Source organism: Ochotona princeps, chromosome 4, assembly GCF_030435755.1.
Source record: "Ochotona princeps isolate mOchPri1 chromosome 4, mOchPri1.hap1, whole genome shotgun sequence".
Taxonomy (NCBI): Eukaryota; Metazoa; Chordata; class Mammalia; order Lagomorpha; family Ochotonidae; genus Ochotona; species Ochotona princeps.
Genome location: NC_080835.1, coordinates 56,685,032 through 56,710,038, shown reverse-complemented (window position 1 = coordinate 56,710,038; position 25,007 = coordinate 56,685,032). Strand labels below are relative to the sequence as shown.

General features: G+C 42.2%; 1 protein-coding gene across 2 annotated transcripts in view; it reads left to right on the top strand.

Annotated features, from left to right (window-relative positions):
- The first annotated feature begins 446 nt into the window (after positions 1 to 446).
- RSF1 (remodeling and spacing factor 1) overlaps positions 447 to 25,007 on the top strand; it is a 115,780-nt gene continuing 91,219 nt past the window's right edge. Inside the window, exon 1 of one of the 2 annotated variants that reach the window (XM_058663643.1) lies at positions 447 to 989. In XM_058663643.1, coding sequence (XP_058519626.1) covers positions 794 to 989 — 196 coding nt within the window. In that variant the 5' untranslated portion in view covers positions 447 to 793. The remainder of the gene's footprint in view (positions 990 to 25,007) is intronic. The other variant, XM_004589858.3, reaches the window with a different exon arrangement.

Genomic DNA, 25,007 nt, shown 5'->3' with positions numbered 1-25,007 from the left:
TCCGTCCTCGGACCCTGGTCCCCACCACACCCTGGCACCCCCTGGTCCCCGTCAGACCCCATCTCCCGGAGGGGTCCCCACCCTTCACTCTGGTGATTCTCGGGGTCGCCCTCCTTCCGTCTGTCCGGCGACAGCTGACACCGTTCAGACGCTTCACCCAAAGGTCCTGCCGGAAAGCGTTCCAGACACCCAACACCCTGCCAGCAAGGCGCTGTGTTCATTTTCAGCTTCTCACGGACCGGCCTCGACGTTCCCCCACCTTCTGATAGCCCGCTGTCTGTCCCTGGGTGTCCCGGACCCCGAAAACTCACCTAAAGTCTAAAGAGAGGCTTTTCCTGTCCCTTCGCTGTGTCCTCTTAGCGGAGTGGCCCTTCTGGAATCAGCCTTGCGGTCGGCCCCGCCCCTCCACGCCCATTGGCCGGTGTCTCTCAAGCCCCGCCCCCGGGCCTGCAGCCCGCCTCCCGCCCCGCTTCCCTTGTTTTCATTCCCCTTGTCACACGAGGCAGCGGCGATGCGAAGTGGGAGGGGAGACGTGGAGGGAGGGGAGGGGAGGGAAGAGGGCGGAAAGTGAAAGGCACGGAGCGCCTCTCTGTCCCCCGTCCGGCTCGCCTCTCGACTGCTCCGGCTCGCCGAGGTATTGTGGGATCGCGGCGCCGTTCCCTGAGACGCTGGGATCCGCAGGGGAGCCCCCCTCGAGAGCGCCTCCTGTCGTCCGCAAGGCTGCCCTGCCATTCCCGGGCACCCCGACTCCCCCCACCCCTCCATCGCCGCCTCCTCCATCCTCCAGTTCAAAATGGCGACGGCGGCGGCAGCGGCAGCGGCGGCGGCGGCGATGGCTCCTCCGGGCTGCCCAGGTTCGTGCCCCAACTTCGCCGTGGTCTGCTCCTTCTTGGAGCGCTACGGGCCGCTGCTGGACCTGCCTGAGCTGCCGTTCCCCGAGCTGGAGCGGGTGCTGCAGGCGCCGCCGCCGGACGTCGGCCACGGAGAAGGTAAGCGAGGGGGCCCGAACGCCCGGCGGGAAGCGGCCCTGGCGGGCCCCGACACCCCGGGGCCCCGCGGCCCCGTCCCCCGCCTGGGGCGCAGCTCCGCCGGGCCTCCGTCTCCGCCCGGCCCCCGGGGTCTCGGGCAGTGGGGAGGCGGGGCGGAGCCCCCCGGCCCCCGAGCCGCCAAGTCCAACCCGAGCTGAGATGGGGGCGGCCCGGGCCGGGTGGGGGCGGGGAGGGGGTCATTGTGCTGCCGGGCGGCCCCGGGGAGCGCTCCCCCACCCCTAGGCGCCCTAGGTGGCGGACGAAAGGGAGCGCAGGTTCCGGCCAGCTTTGCGCTTTTCTTTTCCTCCCCTCCTTGCCTTCCTCCTCCTCCCTCCCATCCTCCCGTCCATCTCGGGGGAGGCTGGGTCTTTCTCAGGGCTCCCCCTTATCTCCTTCCTGCCGGGTGGGCGGGGGCCATGGGGGACACTCCACTCTCCCGGTGGTGGGAACACCCGGAGAGAGTCGGCTGCCGCCCCCCTTTCTTCCACCCCCACCACCCAGGGTTGGTTTAACCCTCAGAACTCCTTCTGGAGTGGGGAGGGCTGCTCCTCCCCCAAGGGAGGGGGGTCCTTCTTCTTTCTCCTGGAGGGTGGCAGAGTCGGTTCTGTGACTTCACTTTGGGAAGGAGAGGGTTAATGCCTCCTCCTCCATAGTTTTCCTCCTTCCTTTCCCCACCTCCCCCAAATAATAGAAAAGCATCTCCCCACTTTTCCCTGTCCCTTCCCCCTTCATCTTGGCAGCCGGGGCTTAGGGGAAGAAGAAGAAGTCGCCCTCCCCTTTGCAGGGTGGGGTGGGGTGGTTAGTCTGTAGGCTGGAGGAGGGGCTGTGTCGGAGGGGGAAACAGTTGAAGAAGGTGCTTGTTGCTCATGTTTCTCTCTGGTGCCGCTGGTCTATTATTGGTGTTCGCAAGTGGTGCTCCTTCCACATAAGGCCACCGCGCGGGTGCAGGGCGCATGCTCTGCCCGGCCCCATTGAAACTTCCTGCTGCTGCTCCTGCTGCTGGTTCTGTTACAGGAGCATCTCAGTGCTGTGTTGGCTGCCTCCACCAGCCCGCACACCAAGCGTTTCCACTCTCATTTATTCCCGGTCCTTGCCTCTCCTTTTCTGACAGTTCTCTCCAGAGAAGGCTTACTTGCTGTGCTCTGAGCATTGTCTTCTTCTAGCCCATCGTTAGAGAGAAGAGACGCTTTTCCAAATAGATTTTTCTCTTTTGTGCCTGTTAAGGCGGTCCAAGTGGCCCAGGTGTTGCACCAACTAGATAGCTGCTTCCAAGAAATCACGGTCGCTTTTCCATTCTGTAGGGCAATGAAGTTTTTCTTAACAGGATATGTTTACATGAATGGAAAGGGCCCAAGGGTGAAGTTCTTGAATTGTACCTATGGAGACTGCATGTTATGGTTATCAGACTCAAATTATTAAGTATCTCTTCTTGCCTGCCTCCAATTTCTTTACCCTTAGCGAATTCTGGATTGAAAAGGCAATTTTTTTAAAAAAGGTGTAAAAGTACTAATTATGTTATGCAAAACTTTCTACAGAATTCCTTAAAAGTTTAAGCTACCAATGTTATTTGATTATCAAATTGTATTTAGCTTTTTTTAAAAAGACAAATAACCATTATGTGGTAGGATGCCTCAGTAGCTTTGGTGTTATCTTGGAAGTGGTAGAAGTACAACTGTCAAGTGTGTGTGTGTGTGTGTGTGTGTGTGTGTGTATACATACATTGATATATGAATTTTGGGAATGGATTGCTGTTGCTGGTGAAATGATTTTGGAGTACATGTGGAACTAGTGGAAAGGCTTTTTGGGATAGCAGTGTATTTTGTGTAGTTATAAAATTCTTGCTTCTCCATTCCTTTTTAATATTTTTGCTACTAAGTGCTGTTAGGTAAAAATTTCTCAGAAGTTTAAGCCTTGGAGGGTTTAACTGTGAACCGCCAGCTGTATAAAAATGGGATGCAATGTTAAGGCTAAGAGAAGTCATGTAGCCCATCCTTGCGCTGTCAGTAACGGTAATGGATGATAATAGATTCTGGCGTAAAGTGACCTAAGGTTGATTAGGTCACATAATTTGAGACACTTCGCAGGTGAAAGTCTGCAGGTGAGGTGCTCTTACTGTGCATGTGGAAGATGTTCAGAACTGTAATGGTCACTCTGCTTGTAATAGTTAACAAAACTGGCTCCACTGATCCTATATGAACTGACTCTAGAGGAAGGAGTTGTGCTGTGCTCTAATGGATGGGAAAGACGTGAACAATGTAATAATATAGGTCGAACCCTGCATGTCAGAAAATATGATAACTATAGCAGGTGAAATAATATTTGAAAAATCTTTCATAACCCAAACCCTTACATCGCCAATCATCTTGTATTACATATTTTATTAAGTGTTTTTCAAATAAAAGGCACATGATGAGTGCATTTGGAATGTTAAACTCTTAGAATAATATAAACACAAGTATAATATTGAGCTATTATTCTCTTGAAGAAAGCCTTACACTCAGACAAGTTTTGCTCTGTATAAATTTCAGTGTTTTTCAAATGCAGTCCTTAGTGTCATTTAAAAAATGACTACTTATAAAGTATAAATTTTTAATTTTTTGCTAAATTGTGCTTTAATACTTTCTATGTTGCATTTATTGTGGTAGGTGTATCAACATTGTAACGAGCTGAAGTTCTCTGATTTGTCCTGGTATACATTGTGATCTAAAATTTTATTTTAAAGTTTTAATTTGTCTCTGTGACTTCAGTTTAGAACTGTGTATGCTGGAATCGTGAAAATCTGAATTGAACAGGTACTATGACAATGTTTGCTCTAATTCTGAGATTTGAGTAGTTGTACAGGGTTCAGTAGTAACACTTGTCCCATCAGTAGTTGTAGAGAAGAATTTTTAAAACTTGCTTGAAAGAGTTAATGGACAGAGGGTGAGACAGATCTTCCATCCACTGGTTCCCTTCACAAATGGCCAGAACTGGGCTGATCCGAAACTGGGAGACATGAGCTTCTAATGGGTGCAGGAGTCTTGGGACATCCTCTGCTGCCTTCCCAGGCCACTCAGCAGGGAGCTGGTTTGGAAGTGGAGCAGCTTGAACTTGAACCAGTGCCCATATGATGCTGGCACCACAGGCAGAGGATTATCTTGCAACCTGGGCCATCCTTTAATGTAAGTAGTTTATTATTTTTTTTTTCAAACTGCTGCTGATGGCTTATTAGGTGGCACTGGTTGTTTTTGGCCTTAGGATGTCTTAAAGTTACTGGAACATCAGAGGTGCCATGAACCTATTAACTTTGGGATCTTCTCTAGAAACTACCATTGAGTTTAGAGTTAGAAAGAATGGACTTCTGCAAGGAAGAAAACTAACACCTAGAAATCCATTTTAATGTACATAGCCAGCTGTTAATATTATTTGCTATTTAAGTATGCTTAAATTATCAGCAAGAAAATTTAGATTTATAATTGATATTAACTAGAATAGGAAAAAAAGTGTCAGATAAATGGGCTTTTATCTGCCTTCCCGCACAATCTGGTTAGCTCTCTGTGCTCTGTATGGATTTTCTCTGCTTCTTCCTAACTGGAGGTAGATGGTCTTTTTTTTTTATTTTAAGATTTATTTATTTTTACTGAAACGTCAGATATACAGAGGAGGAGAGACAGAGGAAAATCTTCCGTCTGATGGTTCACTCCCCAAGTGACTTCGATGGCCAGTGCTGTGCCAATCTGAAGCTGAGAGCCAGGAACCTCCCCTGGGTCTCCCACGCGGGTGCAGGGTCCCAAGGCTTTGGGCCATCCTCAACTGCTTTCCTAGGCCACAAGCAGGGAGCTGGATGGGAAGTGGAGCTGCTGGGACTAGAACCAGCGCCCTTGTGGGATCCCTGTGCATTCAGGGCGAGGACTTTAGCTGGTAGGCCACGCCGCTGGGCCTGGTAGATGGTCTTGAAGTCTGGATAAAAAAGATGGAAATTGGTTTATAAGATTGACAACACTCAAGCATTTTAAGGAACTTTTCTGTGGAATTTGGTCCTTGTCAAAAGGCAGATAAGCTTTTCGTTCTTTAAAGGTAGTCTCTTAGTAAATTTGCTTTAGAAGTTATATGTGTGTAGTAAGTCTATGCATGGGCACATTCCTGTAGTTTATATAACGGTTGGCTGAAATGTTACCTTTTTTTGAGGATTTATTTATTTATTTATTTATTCCCTGATCAGTTTTTGTAAGTGTAGGGATTTCCCCTTTGCTCTCCTCTCCCTTCCTATTTTCCCCTCCCTCCATATTATTACAGAAATATAGTACCTTAGTAACAGTTACAGGTTTAACATTCTGCTACTTAAGTATGTCATGGAATTGTAGGTGCAGACAATGACAGAGAATCTAATAGCAGATTGTCAAGATGAATTTAATTGTTTCACTAATTATTTGTATAGTTTGAAGTAAGTTCAGTAAGTAGTTTTTTCTTTTATTTTACAAACTGGATATTTTAATATTAAAATGACATTGTGTTTGTTTACTATGATGTCTTCTGCTGCTTGCTTAAATTGGTTGAAAAAAAATTTTAGGTGCATTTGATAAGGTAGAAAGGGAGCTGTCTTTACTGGGACCATATTTATTAAAACAGAAGGTCCCGGTAGGTGCTTGGAGTAGAGGTTGCTGAGGTCTACAGTGGTTGACCAGTATGGATTACATCACAGGAACACAGCCTGATATGGTTGAAAATTTCTGGTTTCAGCTCTTCTGCCTAACATAAATATACTTTAGGGCATTTATGAAAGAGAAAGAAAAATGTATTTCTACTCCAGTTTTGGTGTTTCATAAATGTAGCCATTGTTAGGGAAGTTATTGGCCTTCTAGAATAAGGGGCTTCTTTGAATGAAATGCTCTTTATCTAAACTATCCTAGTTTATTTAGTATTTTAATTAGCAAGAAGTTTTTCTTGAACTTTAGATTTGTTGTTAAATTCTGAACCTAACCAGTGAGAAACTTAGGCATTAGTACTTCGTGACTTTATACATGTTTTTGGACCTCTACTGTATGTTAATACAGTACACATTTGTGGCATTTTAAAATACTTTTTTAAACATTTATGGAAGGAGAGATGGGTAGAGAGAGATTGGCAATTCCCTGGCCCATTTCCCAAATGGCTCTAACAGCCAAGCTGAGCCTGGAACACCATCTACATCTCCTCTTGGTTGGCAGGGCCGCAAGCACTCATTTTTGCTGGTTTCCCAGATGCTTTAGCAAAAAGATGGATCAGAATTGGAGCAACTGAGACTAGAACCACCAGTGGTATGAATTACCAGCATTATGGGAAGCAGCTTAATCCTCTGTGTCGCAGTCCTGTCCCCAATGTTTTTATTTGAAATGTAGAGCAGCAGAGAGAGAGAGAGAGAGAGAGAGAGAGAGACATGTGGTATGTGGCTTGTTCCCTGAATACCGACGAATAGCCAGGGCTGGATCAGGCAAAGCCAGGAGTTCAGCACTCTCTCCTCATCTCCCAAAAGGGTGGTACAGGACCAGTGGCTGAGCTGTTACCTGTGGGGATGCCTTAGCAGGAGGCTAAATCAAAAGTCAAGAGCTTAGACCAAGCTGCTGTATTTATTTATTTTTTTTAAGATTTGTTTATTTTTATTGGAAAGGCAGATATACAGAGAGGAAGATCTTCCATCCACTGATTGACTCCCAAAGTGATCACAACAGCAGGAGCTGAGCTGATCCAAAGCCAGGAGCCAGGAGCCAGGAGCTCTTCCGGGTCTGTAGAATAAGTCTGCAACTTTCAAATAATTTAATTAATTAAAGAGTTATTCTTGCCATTTGATAATGCGTGTGACCTTGTCAATTAACTTTTGAGTTTCTTCGTAATGCAGCAATAATAACTTGCCTACAAAACTATAAGGATCGGGCCCAACGCTAAAAGCTGAATTAAAATGCTATGAAATTAGCAATGAATATAAACTGATTTCTTCAGAAAAATACATTGTGTTAGGTGCCTGATACTTTTGTATTCCTGTAATCTTTTGTAATCTTTTGTGATAGGTTATAATTAACTTTAATTCTTGACTTTTAGTTTTGGTGTGACCGAGTCTGTACTTACTCTATGGTTGTTTTCTTAGTGAGACAGAGCCCGTTTTTCTGTAAATAGTCAAGGAGGATATGCTTCAGACTTTGCAAGATGTGCCATCTCTGAGCTTTCCAAGTCTTACAGTGTGGATTCTGTCATGGATGATATTCGATGTGAGACCGAGGTTATAACCTGTATTTTTGGACTAATTTTGATTTTATATATTTTTAAATTGTTAGCAAAATATTCTTCTCAAAGCTGGTTTTTATAGTGAACTTAGCTGCTGCCTGCATTGCCAGCATTCCGTATGGGCAGTGGTTAGTGAACCATATATTCACTTCTAGTCCTGCTCCCTGCTCACATCTTGGTGAGGATAATCCTAGTGCTGTACCCTTGCCACCAACATGGAGACCTTGATGGAGTTCTAGGTTCCTGGTTCTATGCTGACCCAGTCTCAGATGGTACAGCCAAAAAGATGGAAGATATTTTCCTCTCTGTGCAACTTTCAAATAATTTAATTAATTAAAGAATTATTCTTGCCATTTGATAATGCGTGTGACCTTGTGAATTAACTTTTGAGCTTCTTCGTAATGCGGCAGTAATAACTTGCCTACAAAACTGTAAGGATCAGCCCCGACGCCAAAAGCTAAAGCTAAAGCCTAGAGGATAAAGTCTTCACCTCGAACACACCAGGATCCCATATCGGCGGTGACTCCACTTCCCATCCATTTCGCTGCTTGTGGCCTGGGAAAGCAATCGAGGATGACCCAAAGCCTTGGGACCCTGAACTTGCATGTGGGAGACCGGGAAGAGGCCCCAGGCTCCTGGCTTCGGATTGATGCAGTTCTGGCCATTGTGGTCACTTGGGGAGTGAATCATCAGACCCTGTACCCACGTGGGAGAGCTGAAGGAAGCTCCTGATTCCTTGCTCCTGGCTTCGGATTGGCTCAGCTCCCGCCGTTGCGGCCACTTGGGGAGTGAACCATCGGATGGAAGATCATCCTCTCTGTGTATCTGCCTTTTCAAAAATGAAAAAAAAACTAACTAAATAAATATTATGTGTTGAACCTTTCCAATTCAGCTATTATAGCATGAAAGTAACAATGAGCATTAAATAAGTACATAACTTTTGAAATTTGAATGTCATGTAATAATTATACTAATAATTTTCATTTCTCTCCTTCCTCTTTAAAAATGTAAAGCATTCTTAGTTCACAGGCCATATAAAAATAGGAGGCAACAAACTGCATTTCACCTGTGGGCAGTGGTTTCTTAAATCATGGACAGAATCTGCCCTCTGTTGTCACCACTAGCTATATGTAGTATTTCAGTTAATATCAATTGATTTTTTTTTAAGATTCATTTATTTTTATTGGAAAGGTAGATATAGAGAGAGGAAGAGAGACAGAGAGGAAGGTCTTCCGTCCCATGGTTCACTCCCCAAGCGGCCGCAGTGGCTGGAGCTGAGCCAATCCGAAGCCAGGAGCTTCCTCCTGGTCTCCCATGTGGGTGCAAGGTCCCAAGGCTTTGGGCCGTCCTCGACTGCTTTCCTAGGCCACAAGCAGGGAGTTGGATGGGAAGTGGGGCCGCTGGGATTAGAACTGGCGCCCATATGGGATCCCAGCACGTACAAGGCAAGGGGTTTAACCACTGCGCTATTGCACCGGGCCAAATCAATTGAAATTTAATGCAAGATGAAGACTGTTAGAGTAAATAGAAACGTAACACCTAAAGATATTCTGTCAGCAGAAATTCACTTTAAAGATACAGGTTAAAAGTGAAAGGTTACAACAATAATATTCCATGCAAGCTGATCCTAGGGAACCTGGAATCACCATACTAATATCAGAAAATGGGCACTTAAGAAAAATAGCATAGTAAGTAGAAATAAATGTGGATATATCGTAATGCTAAAGGGATTAATTGATGAAAATAGGATATGTCTTGTAGCATTTTTAAATGTCTAACAGCTTTAAGGTACAAAAACCCAAATGTAGGTTGTGGTGCAATGGGTAAAGCCCCTGCTTTATTGTCCACAGTTCATATCAGAGTGTTTGGGTTCAGGTCCTGCCTCTGCTTCTGATACAGCATTCTGCTAATGTGCCTCTTGGTAGCCAGCAGGTGAGGACTGAAGTATTTGGGAGACCCAGTTGGATTTCCTGCCTTGTGGCTTTCACCTAGCCCAGCTCCCGGTATTGTGTGCATTTGGGAAGTGTATGAGCGTCGGAAGATCTTTGTCTCCTTTTTCTGTCTTACTCTTGTTGTTGCTGTGCCTTTCAAATAGATAAGTACAAACTTGAGAATAAGACAACATAAATTAAAACTTAAAATTGAAGTTATGATTGAAATTTGAACCATCCTCTCAGCAATTGATACTGCAACTAGATAGTGTGTCAGTATAGAAGACATGAAAAATGTTATCAACAAATGATGCATCCACAACACTACATACAGTAAAGTAGAAAAAACAAAACAAAATAATTTATTTGAAAGAGTTAGAAAAAGAGAGCGAGAGAAAGACGTATCTTCATCTGCTGGTTCATTTCCCAAATGGCTGTAATGGCCAAAGAAGGAGCAGGCCAAAGCCAGGAGCTTCCAGGAGCCTGAACATGTGGGCCACCTTCTGCTGTATTCCCAGGCGCACTAACAGCTAGCTGGAGTACAAGTGGAGCAGCTGAGACACAAACTCGCGCCACAGTGTTGGTTACTGGAAAACACACTTCTTAAAATTGATCTTCACCATACCTGCTCTTGGTCAGGGTGTGAAACAATTGGAATTCTTACACAGCAATGGTAGATATATTAAAAGGTTCAATTTCTTGACTACAGCCTATCTGCTCCATCACTATCTATCCAAGAGAAAAATTTTTAAAAAATATGTCCACCAAAAATTTCATGCACAAATGTGCCTATCAGTTTTATTCATAATAACCCAAGCTTAAAGCAGCCTAAATGTTCAACAGATGATTGGACGATAGAACTATGATGTTTCTAAGAGAGAACATTAACATTAAAGAGGATGAATCTCATAAACATATGCTAAGTGAAAAAGTCATGTAGGAATAGTTATTGTATGATTCCATTTGTATGAAACTAGAAAAGACAAACTGTGTGGAAGATCAGTAGATTCCTGAGGAAGCAAGCAAGATGACTGACTGGAGCCAGGGGTACAGATGAACCATGTATTTAATCATAGTGTCTTGACGGCCTATTGGTTAAATCCTTGCCTGCTTGTGCCAGTATCCCATATGGGCCTCAGTGGTTACTCTGGCTGCTACACTTTCCACCTAGCTCCCTGCTCGTAGCCTGAGAAAGTAGTGGAGGATGGCCTAAAGCAATGGAACTTTGCACCCATGTGGGAGAGCCAAAAGCTTCTGGCTCTTTGCTTTGGACTGGTTCAGATCTGACTGTTGTGACCACTTGGGAAATGAACCAGTGGTTGGAAGATCTTTCACCCCTTCTTTGTGTGTCTGCCTTTGCGCTTCCAATAAAAATAAATAAATCTTTAAAAAGAAAATCATAGCCTATTTTTTGGAGTTTTGCTTACCTTTCACAGCCTCTTGTTTGTCCTATTTTGACGAAGTTTTTGTAAAATCCAGTTTACCATTTTGTTAGGCAGGGTAAGTTGCTTGGGACTCAATGTATTGTAAAATTATTTATATAATTTTTCCCTAGCTTTGAATGATTGATTTTTTTCTATGTGTTAACATATGAGCAAGAAACATGTTTTATTATTCATTTGAAGATCTGTTGTTATTTGGATTATGAGAGGTTAATGTTTGTGAAAAAATTTGTTTTTCTCTAAAGGCGAAAACCATTTCTTGACCAGTCTTTATTGAGTGTGTGGTTTGTGTAAGCCCTGTCCCAGGTGCTGAAAATAATAATCCTGTTTCATGTGAGCTTCATCTAATCAGTTACATATTTTTTATGCAGAATGTTGTATGAATGCAAGTTAGATTTGCTTTGGGACATTCAACAAAGGTACTAATTTCTGGTCCAGAGGGGAAAACTTTCCTAAGGAATCTATAACCAAACTGAATCCTGAGGGAAGATGACTTAGGTTGAGGATAGAGAAATATGCATGCTAAAAGAGCTGGATGCTAGAAATAGCATTGCATGTGTGGAAACTCTAAAATATCCAGTATAGTACTTCTGAAGCATTACTGAAAAAAGTAACCCTTCGTTATTTACTCTAATATAACCTTATCCAGTGCAGTGAGTCCATAGTATATCAATATGTATTTTTTAAAATCAGAACTTTTTTTCAAAGAAATGAGCACCTTTTAATTTCTGAGTTAATTTATTTTTATTTTACTTGAAACGCAGAATTAGAGAAGTAGGAATGGAAGCCGAGGGTGGAGGGAGAGAAAAATCTAGATTGATTTCTTATCTGCTGATTTCTTTGCCATATGAGTGCAATAACAAGGACTGGGTTGGCTGAAGCCAGGATGCTTGAACTCCATTCAGATATCCCACATTTGTGGCAGAAGTCTATGTACTTGGGCCGTCTTTTGCTACTATTCTCGGGTATATTAACAGGGAGCTTGATCAGAGTTTGGAGTGGATGCTGACATTGTTGGTGGCAGCTTAATTTGCTGTGCCACAACACTAGCCCCAACCTGCCTAGTTAGGTAAGACCTGGACTCCATCGAACTTATCTAGTAATAATTGGATTGTAGGGGTTAGGAGTAAATGAAATAAATGAAGAAATGGAGACCGAGTACAGAGAATTTTTTCAGAAGGGAAGAGGAGGAGCTTGTGTTGGTTAGCTGGAGATGACTAATGTGTTATTAGTGTGACATAGTGAATTTTTTTTTAATCCTTAGTGCTTCTTGGTACAGTGAGGGCTTCTTGGTACCGTGAGTTTAGCTTTGCATACAGCACCAGCATCCCATGTGCGTTTGTTTGACTCTCAGGTGCCCCATTTTATATCCAGCTCTCTTCTAGTGCATTAAGTAAATAGATGGAAGATGGTCTAATTACTTGGGCTCCTGGCACTAGATGGAGTTATAGGTTCCTGGCTTCTCCCTGACCCAGCCCCGGGCATTGCAGACAGTTGGATAGTGAGCCAGAGGATGGAAGAACTCTCTGTCTCTCCCTTTCCTTTGATCACTGTGCCCTTCTAGTAAATAAATAATTAATGCTTTAAAAAATATTTATTTGAAAAGCAGAGAGTAAGAGAGAAAAATATGTTCCATCACTCCCCTAATGCCTTCACAACTGGGGCTGGCCCAGTCCAAAGGAGAAGTCTGTGATCCTATGGGATTCTATTACATTGGATTCCATGTCAGTGACAGGGACTCAAGTATGTAAGCCAGCATGTGCTGCCTCTGAGGGTGCATATTAGCAGGAAACTGGATTGAATGTAAAGCCAGTGCTGGAGCTGGTTCTCATTCTTGAATTTCAGAAACTGTGACATGGGATAAATTATCTTGAGTGGCATATGCCAAATGGACTCTGCAAATTGATTTTTTTTCTTAAAGATTTACTTTACTTTTAGTAGAAAGTCATGTTTACAGAGAAGAGGAGAGACAGAGAGAAAGATCTTCCATCTACTGGTTCACTCTCCAAGTGGCCACAACAGTCAGAGCTGAGCTGATTTGGGTCTCCCATGTGCGTGCAGGGTCCCAAGCTTTGGGCCATCCTCTACTGATTTCGCAGCCACAGTCAGGGAACTTGAAGGGAAGTAAAACAGACGGGATACAAACTGGATCCCCTATGGAATCCTGGTGCATGCAAGGTGAGGATTTCAACTACTAAGCTATTGCGCTAGTCCTCCCTGCACACCCCACCCCCGCCTTTTTTTTTGTTCCCAGAGAAACTCTTCTACAAGTTTGATACTCTAGGAACACGTGGGATGATAATGTATTGACTCAACTCTATAGTTTTGATGGAACTCTTAACACAGTTAAGAGCTCAGATTTCTTGAATCTTCAGGTATGTAAACTCCATGAACATACATGCAGAAATATTTTTTTATGTTTTCTATAGAAATGTTCATGTTTTTTCATTCAAAACTAAGAGATTCACTACTACTGGTTTCCCCATTAAACAGATTTTCACACAAAAATTTGAGGTCATGTGTTTTATTATGCCAGTAAGGGAAGTGAGGTATAAAATTGGCAGGGAGAAAAAGTCAACATGGGATGTGTTACATTAAGTAAGATACCTCTACAGGCAACAGGGACTTGGTTCTCCTGTTAATTTCTGGGGATTCAATGTTCATCATAGCTCAGATTAAGTCCATCTGTGGCATGAAGGAGCTTCTGTTGGTTCCTGGTTGAGGGGTACTCCCTGAGAGAACAGCTTTCCTGGCCTGGGGGACAGGCATGGGCTGGCCAGTCTACTGAGAATCTAGATGCTACATAATGAAAATGAGTTGATGCCAGTATTTTCTACAGTGGAAAACATGAAGTGTAATTTCATTTCTTGGCTAGCTGAAAATACTTTAAATGTTCAACTAAAAATTCTGTGTCATAAGCAAATATTAGCTTAAGTGGTAATAATGGTATAGTAATTTAAAAATAATTTTTGTTTTTTTGTTTTTTTTTTACAAAGATTTCTTCATTTTATTACAGCCAGATATACAGAGAGGAGGAGAGACAGAGAGGAAGATCTTCCGTCCGATGATTCACTCCCCAAGTGACTGCAACGGGCCGGTGCGCGCCGATCCGAAGCCGGGAACCTGGAACCTCTTCCAGGTCTCCCACGTGGGTGCAGTGTCCCAATGCATTGGGCCATCCTCGACTGCTTTCCCAGGCCACAAGCAGGGAGCTGGATGGGAAGTGGAGCTGCCGGGATTAGAACTGGCGCCCATATGGGATCCCGGGGCTTTCAAGGTGAGGACTTTAGCCGCTAGGCCACGCCGCCGGGCCCGGTTGTATTTTTTTTTAAAGAGTTATTTATTTTTATTACAAAGTCAGATGTACAGAGAGGAAGAGAGACAGAGAGGAAGATCTTCCGTCTCATGATTCACTCCCCAAGTGAGCCGCAATGGCCGGTGCTGCGCCAATCTGAAGCCAGGAACCTGGAATCTCTTCCGGGTCTCCCACGTGGGTGCAGGGTCCCAAATCTTTGGACCATCCTCGACTGCTTTCCCAGGCCACAAGCAGGGAGCTGGATGGGAAGTGGAGCTGCCGGGATTAGAACTGGCGCCCATATGGGATCCTGGGGCGTTCAAGGCGAGGACTTTAGCTGCTAGGCCACGCTGCTGGGACCTGGTTATATTTTTAAAGATTTATGTATTTGAAACAGAGAAAGATCAGTCTGTCCTGTAGTTTACTCCCCAAATGACTGCAACAGTCAGATTTGGGCCAGGCTGAAACCAGGAGACCTGGAGCTCTCCATTCTGATCTCTTACTCGGGTGGCAGGGGCCCACTTATTTGGACCATCTGCATTGTCTTTCAGAGTACATTAGCAGGAAGCTGGATTGGAAGCTTGGACTAATCAGGAAATCAACTGGCATTCTGATATGGAAGCTTACCTAGCTTTGCCACAACATCAGCCAATGTTGTTATATTTAATGTAGCAATAATGGCATTGTGGGGATTTTAAGTTTTACAAATACACATTAAAGTATTTTGATGAAAATATTACATCTGGCATTCACTTTTTATATAAGATTTATTTTTATTTATTGGAAAGGCGGATATAGAGAGAGGAAGAGAAACAGAGGAAAATCTTCCGTCCCATGGTTCACTCCTCAAGTGGCCGCAACGACTGGAGCTGAGCCAATCCAAAGCCAGGAGCCAGGAGCTTCTTCCAGTTCTCCCACACGGGTGCAGGGGCCCAAAGATCTGGACCATTCCTGCTGCTTTTCCAGGCCACAAGCAGGGAGCTGGATGGGAAACGGGGCTGCCAAGGTACGAACCAGCGCCCATATAAGATCCTGGTGTGTCCAAGGCGAGGACTTTAATCACTACGCTATTGTGCCAGACCCATCTGCCATTCACTTTAAAATATCTATTTACACGAATACCTCTCTTTTGGAGTTTGTATTTTCATTTTCATAACAAGTTTTGGTTTCGTTTTGTTTTTTGTTTTCTCAAAGTATTAGTGTCCTCATTTTTGCCACGCTGTTTTTCTATCAGGAACTTTGGGGTGTAATGATTGGTTTAATCATGAGTACAAGATTTCCAGAAACACATCCTTTGTTAGATTTTCAAATGCGTTTTACGTGGGCAGAATCTTCTTTTAGGACTTCTCAGGTGGAACTTGTTTTGTGCTACTTACATTTTGCTGGTGTTTCATTTAATCATAGTTAAAATCTCCAGTTTTTTCATTTGAACAGGCTGTTTGCTTTTTGATCATTTTTAGTAGTCTGTTTAACCAGCCCCCAAATCAGGTGGCAGAATTTTGCTTTAAATAAGACGTGATCACCATCTGGTGGTGAATAATAGTAGCTTTGGTTTGGATATTGTATTATGGTCTAAAAGTGCTTATTTAAATAACTAGAAACTACAGTGAGTCCATTTTTTCTGACTTTGGATGAGATTTCAACCAACTATAAGATGATATATTTATGTTATCTAACTACTTCTTGTTTCATGAATGTTTGAAAGAAACTCAGATTATTTTAAAATCAAGGAAATTAAAAGAATTCTTCACAAAGAAAGTGTTTTTGTGTAAATGTAGAATTTTACAGACTTATTTATAAAATATAAATTAAGTTCATTTCATAGCACCTAAGATTATGATAATGAATCATAAAGATGTTTTAATATTCTATTTAGGTTTGTAAATGCTGTGGAACATGTGATGAGGCCAGAAGCCTGGCAATGTTTAGCAGTCTGTGGCTAGAAATTTTTCTATGAGTTTCTTTGTTACTTACTTCTGTATACTGATGTCCAAGGGAGTGTTCCCTCTCCTTACTAAAGTGGAGAGAGTGCAGTTTAGGGAAATGAGAGTGAATAAACTCTCTGAGGTTGGTAATGTCACCTGGTGGCTCACCTAGTGGACTGAGTAAAACAGAGCCATTTTTGCTGTAATTCATCTCATCTTCCTCATCACTTTCCAACATCATGCTTTTAATTCAGATAACTTCTCTTTCATCGTTATTGAAATTCTGTCTGCACAATTTACTGTTTTACTTTGCTTCACTGTCTCTGTCCTGTTGCAGTCCTTTTAATTTTCTTGTCCCTTTTCCCATGAGTACCATTAATTTGGACTTGTGCTTGGTCGTAGGAATATAGTAATGAAATGACAGATAGAGCTGGCCGGTATCTTTATGCTGCTTAAATCTAAGAATAGGAGAGTACAGGAAGAGGAGGTAGATGATACACTAGAAGGATCATAAACATTGCATGTCTTTTACTTTTCTCTCTTTAATTCATTTTTGCTATATGTTTTCTTTATTTCCCTGCCAGATACTAACAGGTTCCTAGCTAATGAGAACAGGTGTGAGTTTGGTCTTAGCCTAGGGTCTCTTAAATTTTAGCATTTGGGAGACTTTTAAAACAATTTTCTAGGCAGTATGCTGGCTTTTCCTGCTTTTAACATTAAAATTACAAGAGGGGGCTTGGCAGCGTGGCCTAGTGGCTAAGGTCCTCGCCTTGATCCCATATGGCCGCTAGTTCTAATCCCGGCAGCTCCACTTCCTCTCTATCTCTCTTCCTCTCAGTATATCTGACTTTGTAATTAAAATAAAATAAATTAAAAAAAAAAATTACAAGAGAATTGTTCTTACTATTCTGCTTAAAGTTATTAACAAAATTGGTTCTTGACCTGATCTGGGTTGCAGTGGCATATAGCCATTTGAAAATTGGGGATTGGGGCCCAGCGGCATGGCCTAGCAGCTCAAGTCCTCACCTTGAACGCACCAGGATCCCATATGGGCGCCAGTTCTAATCCCGGCAGCTCCACTTCCCATCCAGCTCCCTGCTTGTGGACTGGGAAAGCAGTCGAGGACGGCCCAAAGCTTTGGGACCCTGCACCCGCATGGGAGACCCGGAGGAGGTCCCTGGTTCCCGGCTTCGGATCGGCGCACTGGCCCGTTGCGGTCACTTGGGGAGTGAATCATCGGACGGAAGATCTTCCTCTCTGTACATCTGACTTTGTAATAAAAAATAAAATAAATCTTAAAAAAAAAAAAGAAAGAAAATTGGGGATTGTCTATGTGGCATGTTACATTCTGAGTGACAGTGTTTACTTTTTAATTTCATAGTCATATTTCTCAATCCCTTTCATTGCCATACGTAAAAGAAAAAAAAATTTTAGTTTCAAATTAGTTTCTTTAGGAAGAAAAATGAAATACCCACACATAATATCTTATTTAGGTGAAGTTAAGCTTTTAAAAATAATAAACTACTACTATATGATAATATTTAACCATGGAGGACAGTATTGTCCTGTTGACAGCAGGTGTCGTATTGGACTCTATGTTAATATTTACAAATTTTCCAGAAAGCAGTTTGAAAGTAAAATTACTGTTTCAAAAATGTGGGTGATGAGAATTTGTTGGAAAACAATGCTTCTACCTCTCTTTTAACATTTATTTATGTTTATAGGAAAGGCAGACTTAGAGAAGGAGATACAGAGAGAAAGATCAGTCTTGTATTTGTTGGTTCACTCACCAAATGGCCACAGTTGCTGTGGATGAGCCAATCTAAAGCTGGAAGCTTCTTAAGGGTCTCCCGCACCGTTGCAGGGTCCCAAGACTTTGGGCCGTCCTCCACTGCTTTCCCAGACCACAAACAGTGAGCTGGATGGGAAGTCGAGTAGCAGGAGCACAAATTGGCGCTCATATGTGATGCCAGTGCTTGGAAGTGGAGGATCAGTTGGTTAAGCCATTGCACCAGCCCTAGTGCATTCTTTAAGAACTTGAGTTGTGACGAGTTCCCTCCATTCCTCTAAATTTTTTTTTTCCAGATTGAAATCCAAACTTTTATGTGGTTCAGAAGCTTAGTAATTCAGTAGCAGCTTGACTCTTCGTGCAGCCAAATGCAAGCTTTTGGCCAACTCAGGACTGTCATCTCCATGTTTCCCTGTGCCTGGCATGTTCCTCCCTTTCTTGGCTTCATTAATTACTCATCTTTATTGTCTCATTATAATTACAGGCATTCCTGATGGTTATAACTCTGTGTGAAGTGTTTCCCTTTCAGTGGCAAAATTGTTAGCAATTGGTGCAGAGAGCTTGAGGAGTATACTATCTTTCAACTTCTTACTGGGTTTAAAATTACAGAAATGCTGTAAGAAAAACCCATCTCCTCCTTAGAAACTATCACGTCACCCTTTCATAATTTGTTTTGGACTCCCTCCCACCATGAGTACTGAATTGGATGGACTCGAGAGAAAAGATGGAGGAAAATAGGCTTGTCTGATTACAGTTGGAAGCATGTGGTACTGAAAGGCATTGTCTCAAATTCCTTCATTAACACAACGTTTATTTTTATATATTTTTAATTTATTTTCTTTTGAATGTTGTACATAGTTGAGAAGGATGCTTGCTCGAGTGGGCCTCTGATTAGGTTAGGGAGGGTTGTGGCATGACAGAGGTTGCAGTGTAGAGGAAGATGGATGGGACAAACATTTCAGTTGTTGTTGTTGTTGTTGTTTCCTTTTTTCCTCCTCTGTCTGCCGAGCCAGGAGAGGAGGGGTCCTCTCCTTGCCATCAAACTACATCCTCTCTGGGATGGGAAATGATAGAGAACACTATGTGGGGAAGAGTGTTCCAAGGATGTTACTTTATTGTTTTTTTATAGTTCAGAGATGTTGGTTTCTTCTTTGTACCAGGGTTGAGAAAATCACCAAGTGCCTCTCAGTGAATACACAGTCCCAGGCACTTGCTGTAAAAATTGGCCAGGACAGTTGTCAAACCTGTTCTGCTTCCCATCCTCTGATGAGACACTAAGTCTTATGCTGGCCTGGGTGAGCATCAGGACATGCTGTGCACTGCACAGGTGTCAGTGACTAAGGAGGCCAGTTCCTAATACATAGACCACATAGATTGTGATCAGGTTTGTTTTGTTTTGTTTTTGGAAGAATCAGGAGTTGTGAGGACGGCCCAAAGCTTTGGGACCCTGCACCCGCGTGGGAGACCCGGAGGAGGTCCCTGGTTCCCGGCTTCGGATCGGTGCACTGTCCCGTTATGGCTCACTTGGGGAGTGAACCATCAGACGGAAGATCTTCCTCTCTGTCTCTCCTCCTCTGTGTATATCTGACTTTGTAATAAAAATAAATCTTTTAAAAAAAAAGAAAAAGTAAAAATAGGAAACATGTTTTGTAAGCTTTTTAGTAACTAGAGTCCTATGGTTCTCTGCCTTTTTTATGTCTTTATTGTGTTGGTAGGCCCATTAAGAATGCACGGAGCCCCTGGCCATTCATTTCTGCTTCAGAATATTCTAGATCCGTAAGGCCTGGGAAAAAACGGGGTCTGTGAAAGACTATGTGTCAACTCTATCTTGTGAAAAAGTGTAGATCACAGTTCATTTGGGTCAAACTTGTATTTTTCAGAGTGGTTTGATCTTTCGTAATGCATCAGCAGGGCAAAGTTACAAATGCATCATTCAACATTCTAGAAATCAGACTGTTTACAAAATGTTTCATGTGCTAAGTGATTCTAGAACCTGTTAATTGTTTTAGAAAAGGATTTAAAAGTCGATTTAAAAAAGGATTTAAAATGTGTTGTATACTGTATTGTGTCCATGTCCAAAACCACAGTCGTTTGCCATGTGTGTCTATTTAACTTAAATAAAAAATGAAGTTACAAGTTGGTTCTAAATTTTATTAGCACGTGTTCAGTAATTGGAGATGCCTAAATGGCTATTCTACTGAAAAGTTTCAGTGATCAAAACCTTTGCAGCATTGTGGAATAATCTGATAAATGATGCTGTTATAGAGAGTACAAGTTATAACAGTTTTATTATTTATTAAACTCCGTTGTACAGTTTATAATATTTGTTAAAATGACTCCATTGTACAGTTTATAATATTTGTTAAAATATAATGCAGATTTTCTGTTGTCCATTTCCTGAAAAATTAAGAGCTACTAATAACCTTGAAGATTGTCATTTTGTTGTAGTTTGTTATATTTGAACACAAAATTAATTAGAACACTGAGTTATAAATTTTAATATTTAACGTTCAAATATACGAGGTGTGTATTATCCAGTGCCATGCAGTACAATAGATACTAAACGCATATGGCTCTTGAGCACTTAAAATATAATCAGTATGAATTGAAATGTACTATCAGGGTAAAATTCACAATGTATATTGGATATTTAGATAAAAAACATTTCAATTTTCAAATACTTTATTATATGTGAAATGAGAAGATTTTATGTAATATTGTATGGTATTAAATTATATTAGACGTAATTGCAACTTTTTTGTATTTTTATAAATATGTCACTAGAACATTTAAAATTATATTGCACACTTAGTGACATGCAAAGCCAAAATCGACAAATTTTTAAAGATCTGTTTATTTTTTATTTTTTTAAACATTTATTTATTATTATTTTTTTTTATTTATTTTTTTAAAGATTTTATTATTATTGGAAAGCCGGATATACAGAGAGGAGGAGAGACAGAGAGGAAGATCTTCCATCCGATGTTTCACTCCCCAAGTGAGCCGCAACGGCCGGTGCGCGCCAATCCGATGCTGGGAACCAGGAACCTCTTCCGGGTCTCCCACGCGGGTGCAGGGTCCCAAAGCCTTGGGCCGTCCTCTCCTGCTTTCCCAGGCCACAAGCAGGGAGCTGGATGGGAAGTGGAGCTGCCGGGATTAGAACCGGCGCCCATATGGGATCCCGGGGTTTTGAAGGCGAGGACTTTAGCCGCTAGGCCATGCCGCCGGGCCCTCATTTATTTATTTTTAATACAAAGTCAGATACACAGAGAAGAGGAGAGAGAGAGAGGAAGACCTTCTGTCTGATGATTCATTCCCCAAGTGAGCAGAACGGCCAGTGCTGTGCCAATCCGGAACCAGGAGCCAGGAATTTCCTGCAGGGTCCCAAAACATCGGGCCGTCCTCAACTGCTTTCCCAGGCCACAAGCAAGGAGCTGGATGAGAAATGGAGCTGTTGGCATTAAAACCGGCGTCCATATGGGATCCTGGTGCGTTCAAGGCAAGGACTTTAGCCGTTAGGCCACACTGCTGGGCCAAAATCTGTTTATTTTTATTTGAAATGCAGATTGAGAGACAGAAGGATAGGTAGAAAGGGAAGGTCTTTCATCTGCTGATTCACTGCCCAAATGGCCACATGGCTGGAGCTGAACTGATCTGGAGCCAGGAGCCTCTTCCAGGTCTTCCATTTGGATACAGGGGTCCAAGGCTTTGGACCATTCTTTGCTGTTTCCCAGGCCATAGGCAGGGAGCTGGATAGGAAGCTGAGTGCCTGTGTGGGATACCTGTGCTTGAAGATGAAGGATTAGCCCTTTTGGACCACCACACTTGTCTTCCTTTTCGTGAATTTGTGATGTGGAATCTAAAATATTTATTGCACATATATTTTTGTCCTATATTGGCTTAAAAATAGCACCAGTGATATAAAAATCTTTCTGGACATCTTATATCTGTATCAAATGGAGGACCTGGAACTAAATGAGGGATACAGAAAATGTGAAGATGATGATCTCAAAATGAAGAATTTGCTCCTATTGAACAGCTGTCACAGAGACTTTGGGTATTATATTGTCATAGCATTCATTGAAAGATGCGTATGATTCAATTGAGTAGGAAATAGTGAGCCAGAAGGCTTTCATGAAGCTCAATAGTGGACATGAATAGGCCCAGGTGCCTGTCAAGGATTTCATTGTCAATCTGTGATAGGAGGATTGGAGAGTTAGATTGAGACTGAATATTGAGACTCTGGGGTCAAAATGAGAAGTAGGCTTGGGTTTTTGAGTACATCTTTAGGAGCTTTAAAATATGCGAGTGAAAAGTAACATGAAAGTAGTATTCCCTTGAAAAAATATTTGGTTAAGAAGGCTATCCATAGCTACTTTCCTGGAGTGAGAAAACAACAGTACTGTCCTTTAGAACCTGGAGGAAATAGTAGGTTTGAGATGTGAGGAGGGAGAAATTGAAGGTGACCTTGGTTCCCAAAAATTTGAAACAGAAACAAACCTTTATAGTTTTAAAATTCTTAAAAGGGACCAATGTGATAGCCTAGTGGCTAAAGTCCTCGCCTTGCATGCCCTGGAATCTTATACGGGTTATGCCTCATGTCCTGGTTGCCCCACTTTGCATCCAACCCCCTGCTTATGGCCTGGGAAAGCAGTTGAGGACTGCCCAAGGGGGACCTTGCACCTGCATGAGAGACTGAAAGAGGCTACAGACTCCTGGGTTTGGATGAACTCAGCTCTAACCATTGGGGCCGCTTGAAGAGTGATATTTCTCTTTGTCTCTCCCTTATGTAGATAATGCTTTCCAATAAAATAAATAAATCTTTAAAAAATTCTTGTGAGTTAGTGAATAGAACCTTTTATTACAGATAGAACAGTTGAGATTTGGTTCTTTCAAAGATCAGTTATTTTGTAAAGGTTTGTTTATTTATTTGAAAGGTAGAAATAGATTGGAGAGAGGCCAAGAGATCTTTCATCCGCTGGTGCACTTCCCAGATCGCTGCAGTAGTCTAGGCTGGGTCAGGCTGAAACCACCAGCAGTGGCTTGGGTGGCCTACCTAAGCCACTTGGTTCATCTTCAGCTGCTATTCCAGGAGCAGTAAGTAGTAGGAAGCTGCATCAGATGTGCAACAGCCAGCACATAGATTAGGGTGCCCCATACAGTTTTCTTTCGTTGCAAATGGCAGCTTAGCTTGCTCTGCCAAAAATCTGGCTGGAAGATTGATTGATTAATTTTGTTCGTGTTGGAGGTGGTGACAGAGTCACAGAGAGAGACAGAGAACACTCTTGGATCTGTAGTTCACTCTACAAATTGCAGCAGTAGTCCTACTCAAGCCATGTGTCCTCCGTGGATGGAAGAGAGCTGAACACTTTGGCCATCATCTGCTGCTTTCCTGTGTACATCAGGGAGCTGGATGGGGATAGAACAGTTGAGACTTGAACTGGTATTCATATGAGATGCTGGAGTCTTGAGGCAGTGGCTTGGCCTGGCTCAGAGCCCTGACCAAGAGGACACGGTTTTCAAGGACTTGACTGGATCCAAGTATAGAAGCTGCCAATTGAGCCCAGGTCTTTTCTCCTACTTTGTTGTCATTGACCTCTACACATTACCTGAATTTGTTCTCAGGTGTTTTTCTGACTCTTGATTACATGACCAGTGGGTTTTCAGTAAGTTTTATTAGTTTTGTTTGGATGTTTTTCAGTTCTGCTCATTTCTGTCTGTACTACCTCTGCCTTAGTTCAAGCTACTCCCCTCTTTGTAGATTATTGTTTTTCTAAATTTAACTCTGCCTTGCGACCCATTTCCTAAAAGAAAAAAATTACGAGCTTCTTTTACTTAAAAATCTTTCTTCTTTCAATTCAGTCATTGAGATTTTTCTAAAATTCTCCTCAAAATTATATAACCAGATCTGTACTTCTGAACGTTGCCTTTAAGACTCTTTATGATCGGGCCCTGTTCCTTTGTCAGTGCCTCAGTTTTCATCATCATCTTGTGAGATTTTTTGTTGTTTGTATTTCAACTGTTTGCGTCTATTGTGTTTCCCTCTACTCTCCATTTCTCCCTCAGCTCCATACTTTAGGTTTTAGCTTGACTGTTTATTTACTTGTATATCACTACACCCCTGCCTTTTTCCCTGTATGCCCTCCTACTCCACTAAGAAGACCACTCACAAAAATTAAGTAAGGATAGGAACTATTTCTTAATCGCAAACGATAGACCAAAGAAATATATTGAGCGAATATTTTTATGTTTAAAAGTTGTTTCAGTTTATAGGGAGTTTCAGTGGTGGGTAAAGTCTGAAAAACAAATGAAAAAAATTAGACTGTTATTCCCAGCTTGAGCACTTGTTTGCTGTGAGATAATGGGTCAAATATATTAGACAATTTTGCAGATTATGTCACTATCTTGAATAGTCATAGTGTACCATAGGGAAATCAGTAGACAGTTTCACATTCCACTTAGCAAGAAAATATTTATTTTTTTAGCTTGGCATTTTGCTAATGTATTTGATTAGGGAAATTTGGTTTAAACAACACTTGTAATTATTTGTCACTGATTCTGTTTGGTATTTGGAAGGTGCAAAATTTCACAGGTGTATGTTTTTTATTTGTGTTCTATTTATTTTAATTCAAAGCATAACCATATCATGTTCAAGGTGTATTTGGCCGAAGCATGTTTACAGTCTGAACAGAGAAGCTAAGGAAAGATATACCAGTCTTGAAGGCTCAAGGATTGAGCCTTCTTCAAGGATTGAAGAAGGATTAGTAATCCTGTTTTATAAACATTAGTAATACTGGTTTATAAACATTAGACTAAGAGAGTAGTTGTGGTAATTATTTATTGGAAATTTAATTTTTTTTAAAATTTAGAATAACTTGTTAATAATTAGAACTGCACAGAATATTGAGCCAGTAAATTGGAGTATAACTGTGTGTGTGTCGGTGTTTGATGGAGATTGTCAAGCAGAGATATGTAGGAATGCTATGAAGAAATCTAGCACATCAAAAAACAGTCAATTTCTTTCTAATTCTTTCAACAAACAGGTTGGCAGTTTCAGTTGTAAAGCTAAATGCTTTTAATGATTTTATTTAAAAAGAGAATTCTTCTTTAAACATTTATCTATTTGTTTTTATTTGAGAGGCAGAGAAAACAAGAGAGAGAGCTGCTGTCTGCTGGTTTACTACCCTAATGCCTGCAGTGACTGGGGCTAGGCTGGGGCCAAAGCCAGGAACCAGAAACTTAGACCAGGTCTCTCCCACAGGCGGCAGGAACCCAGTTACTTGAGCCATCCGCAGTACTGCTGAGTTGGTGTCAGGAGCCAGATCCAGGATTCGAACCCCAGGTGCTCTAGGGGTCCTAA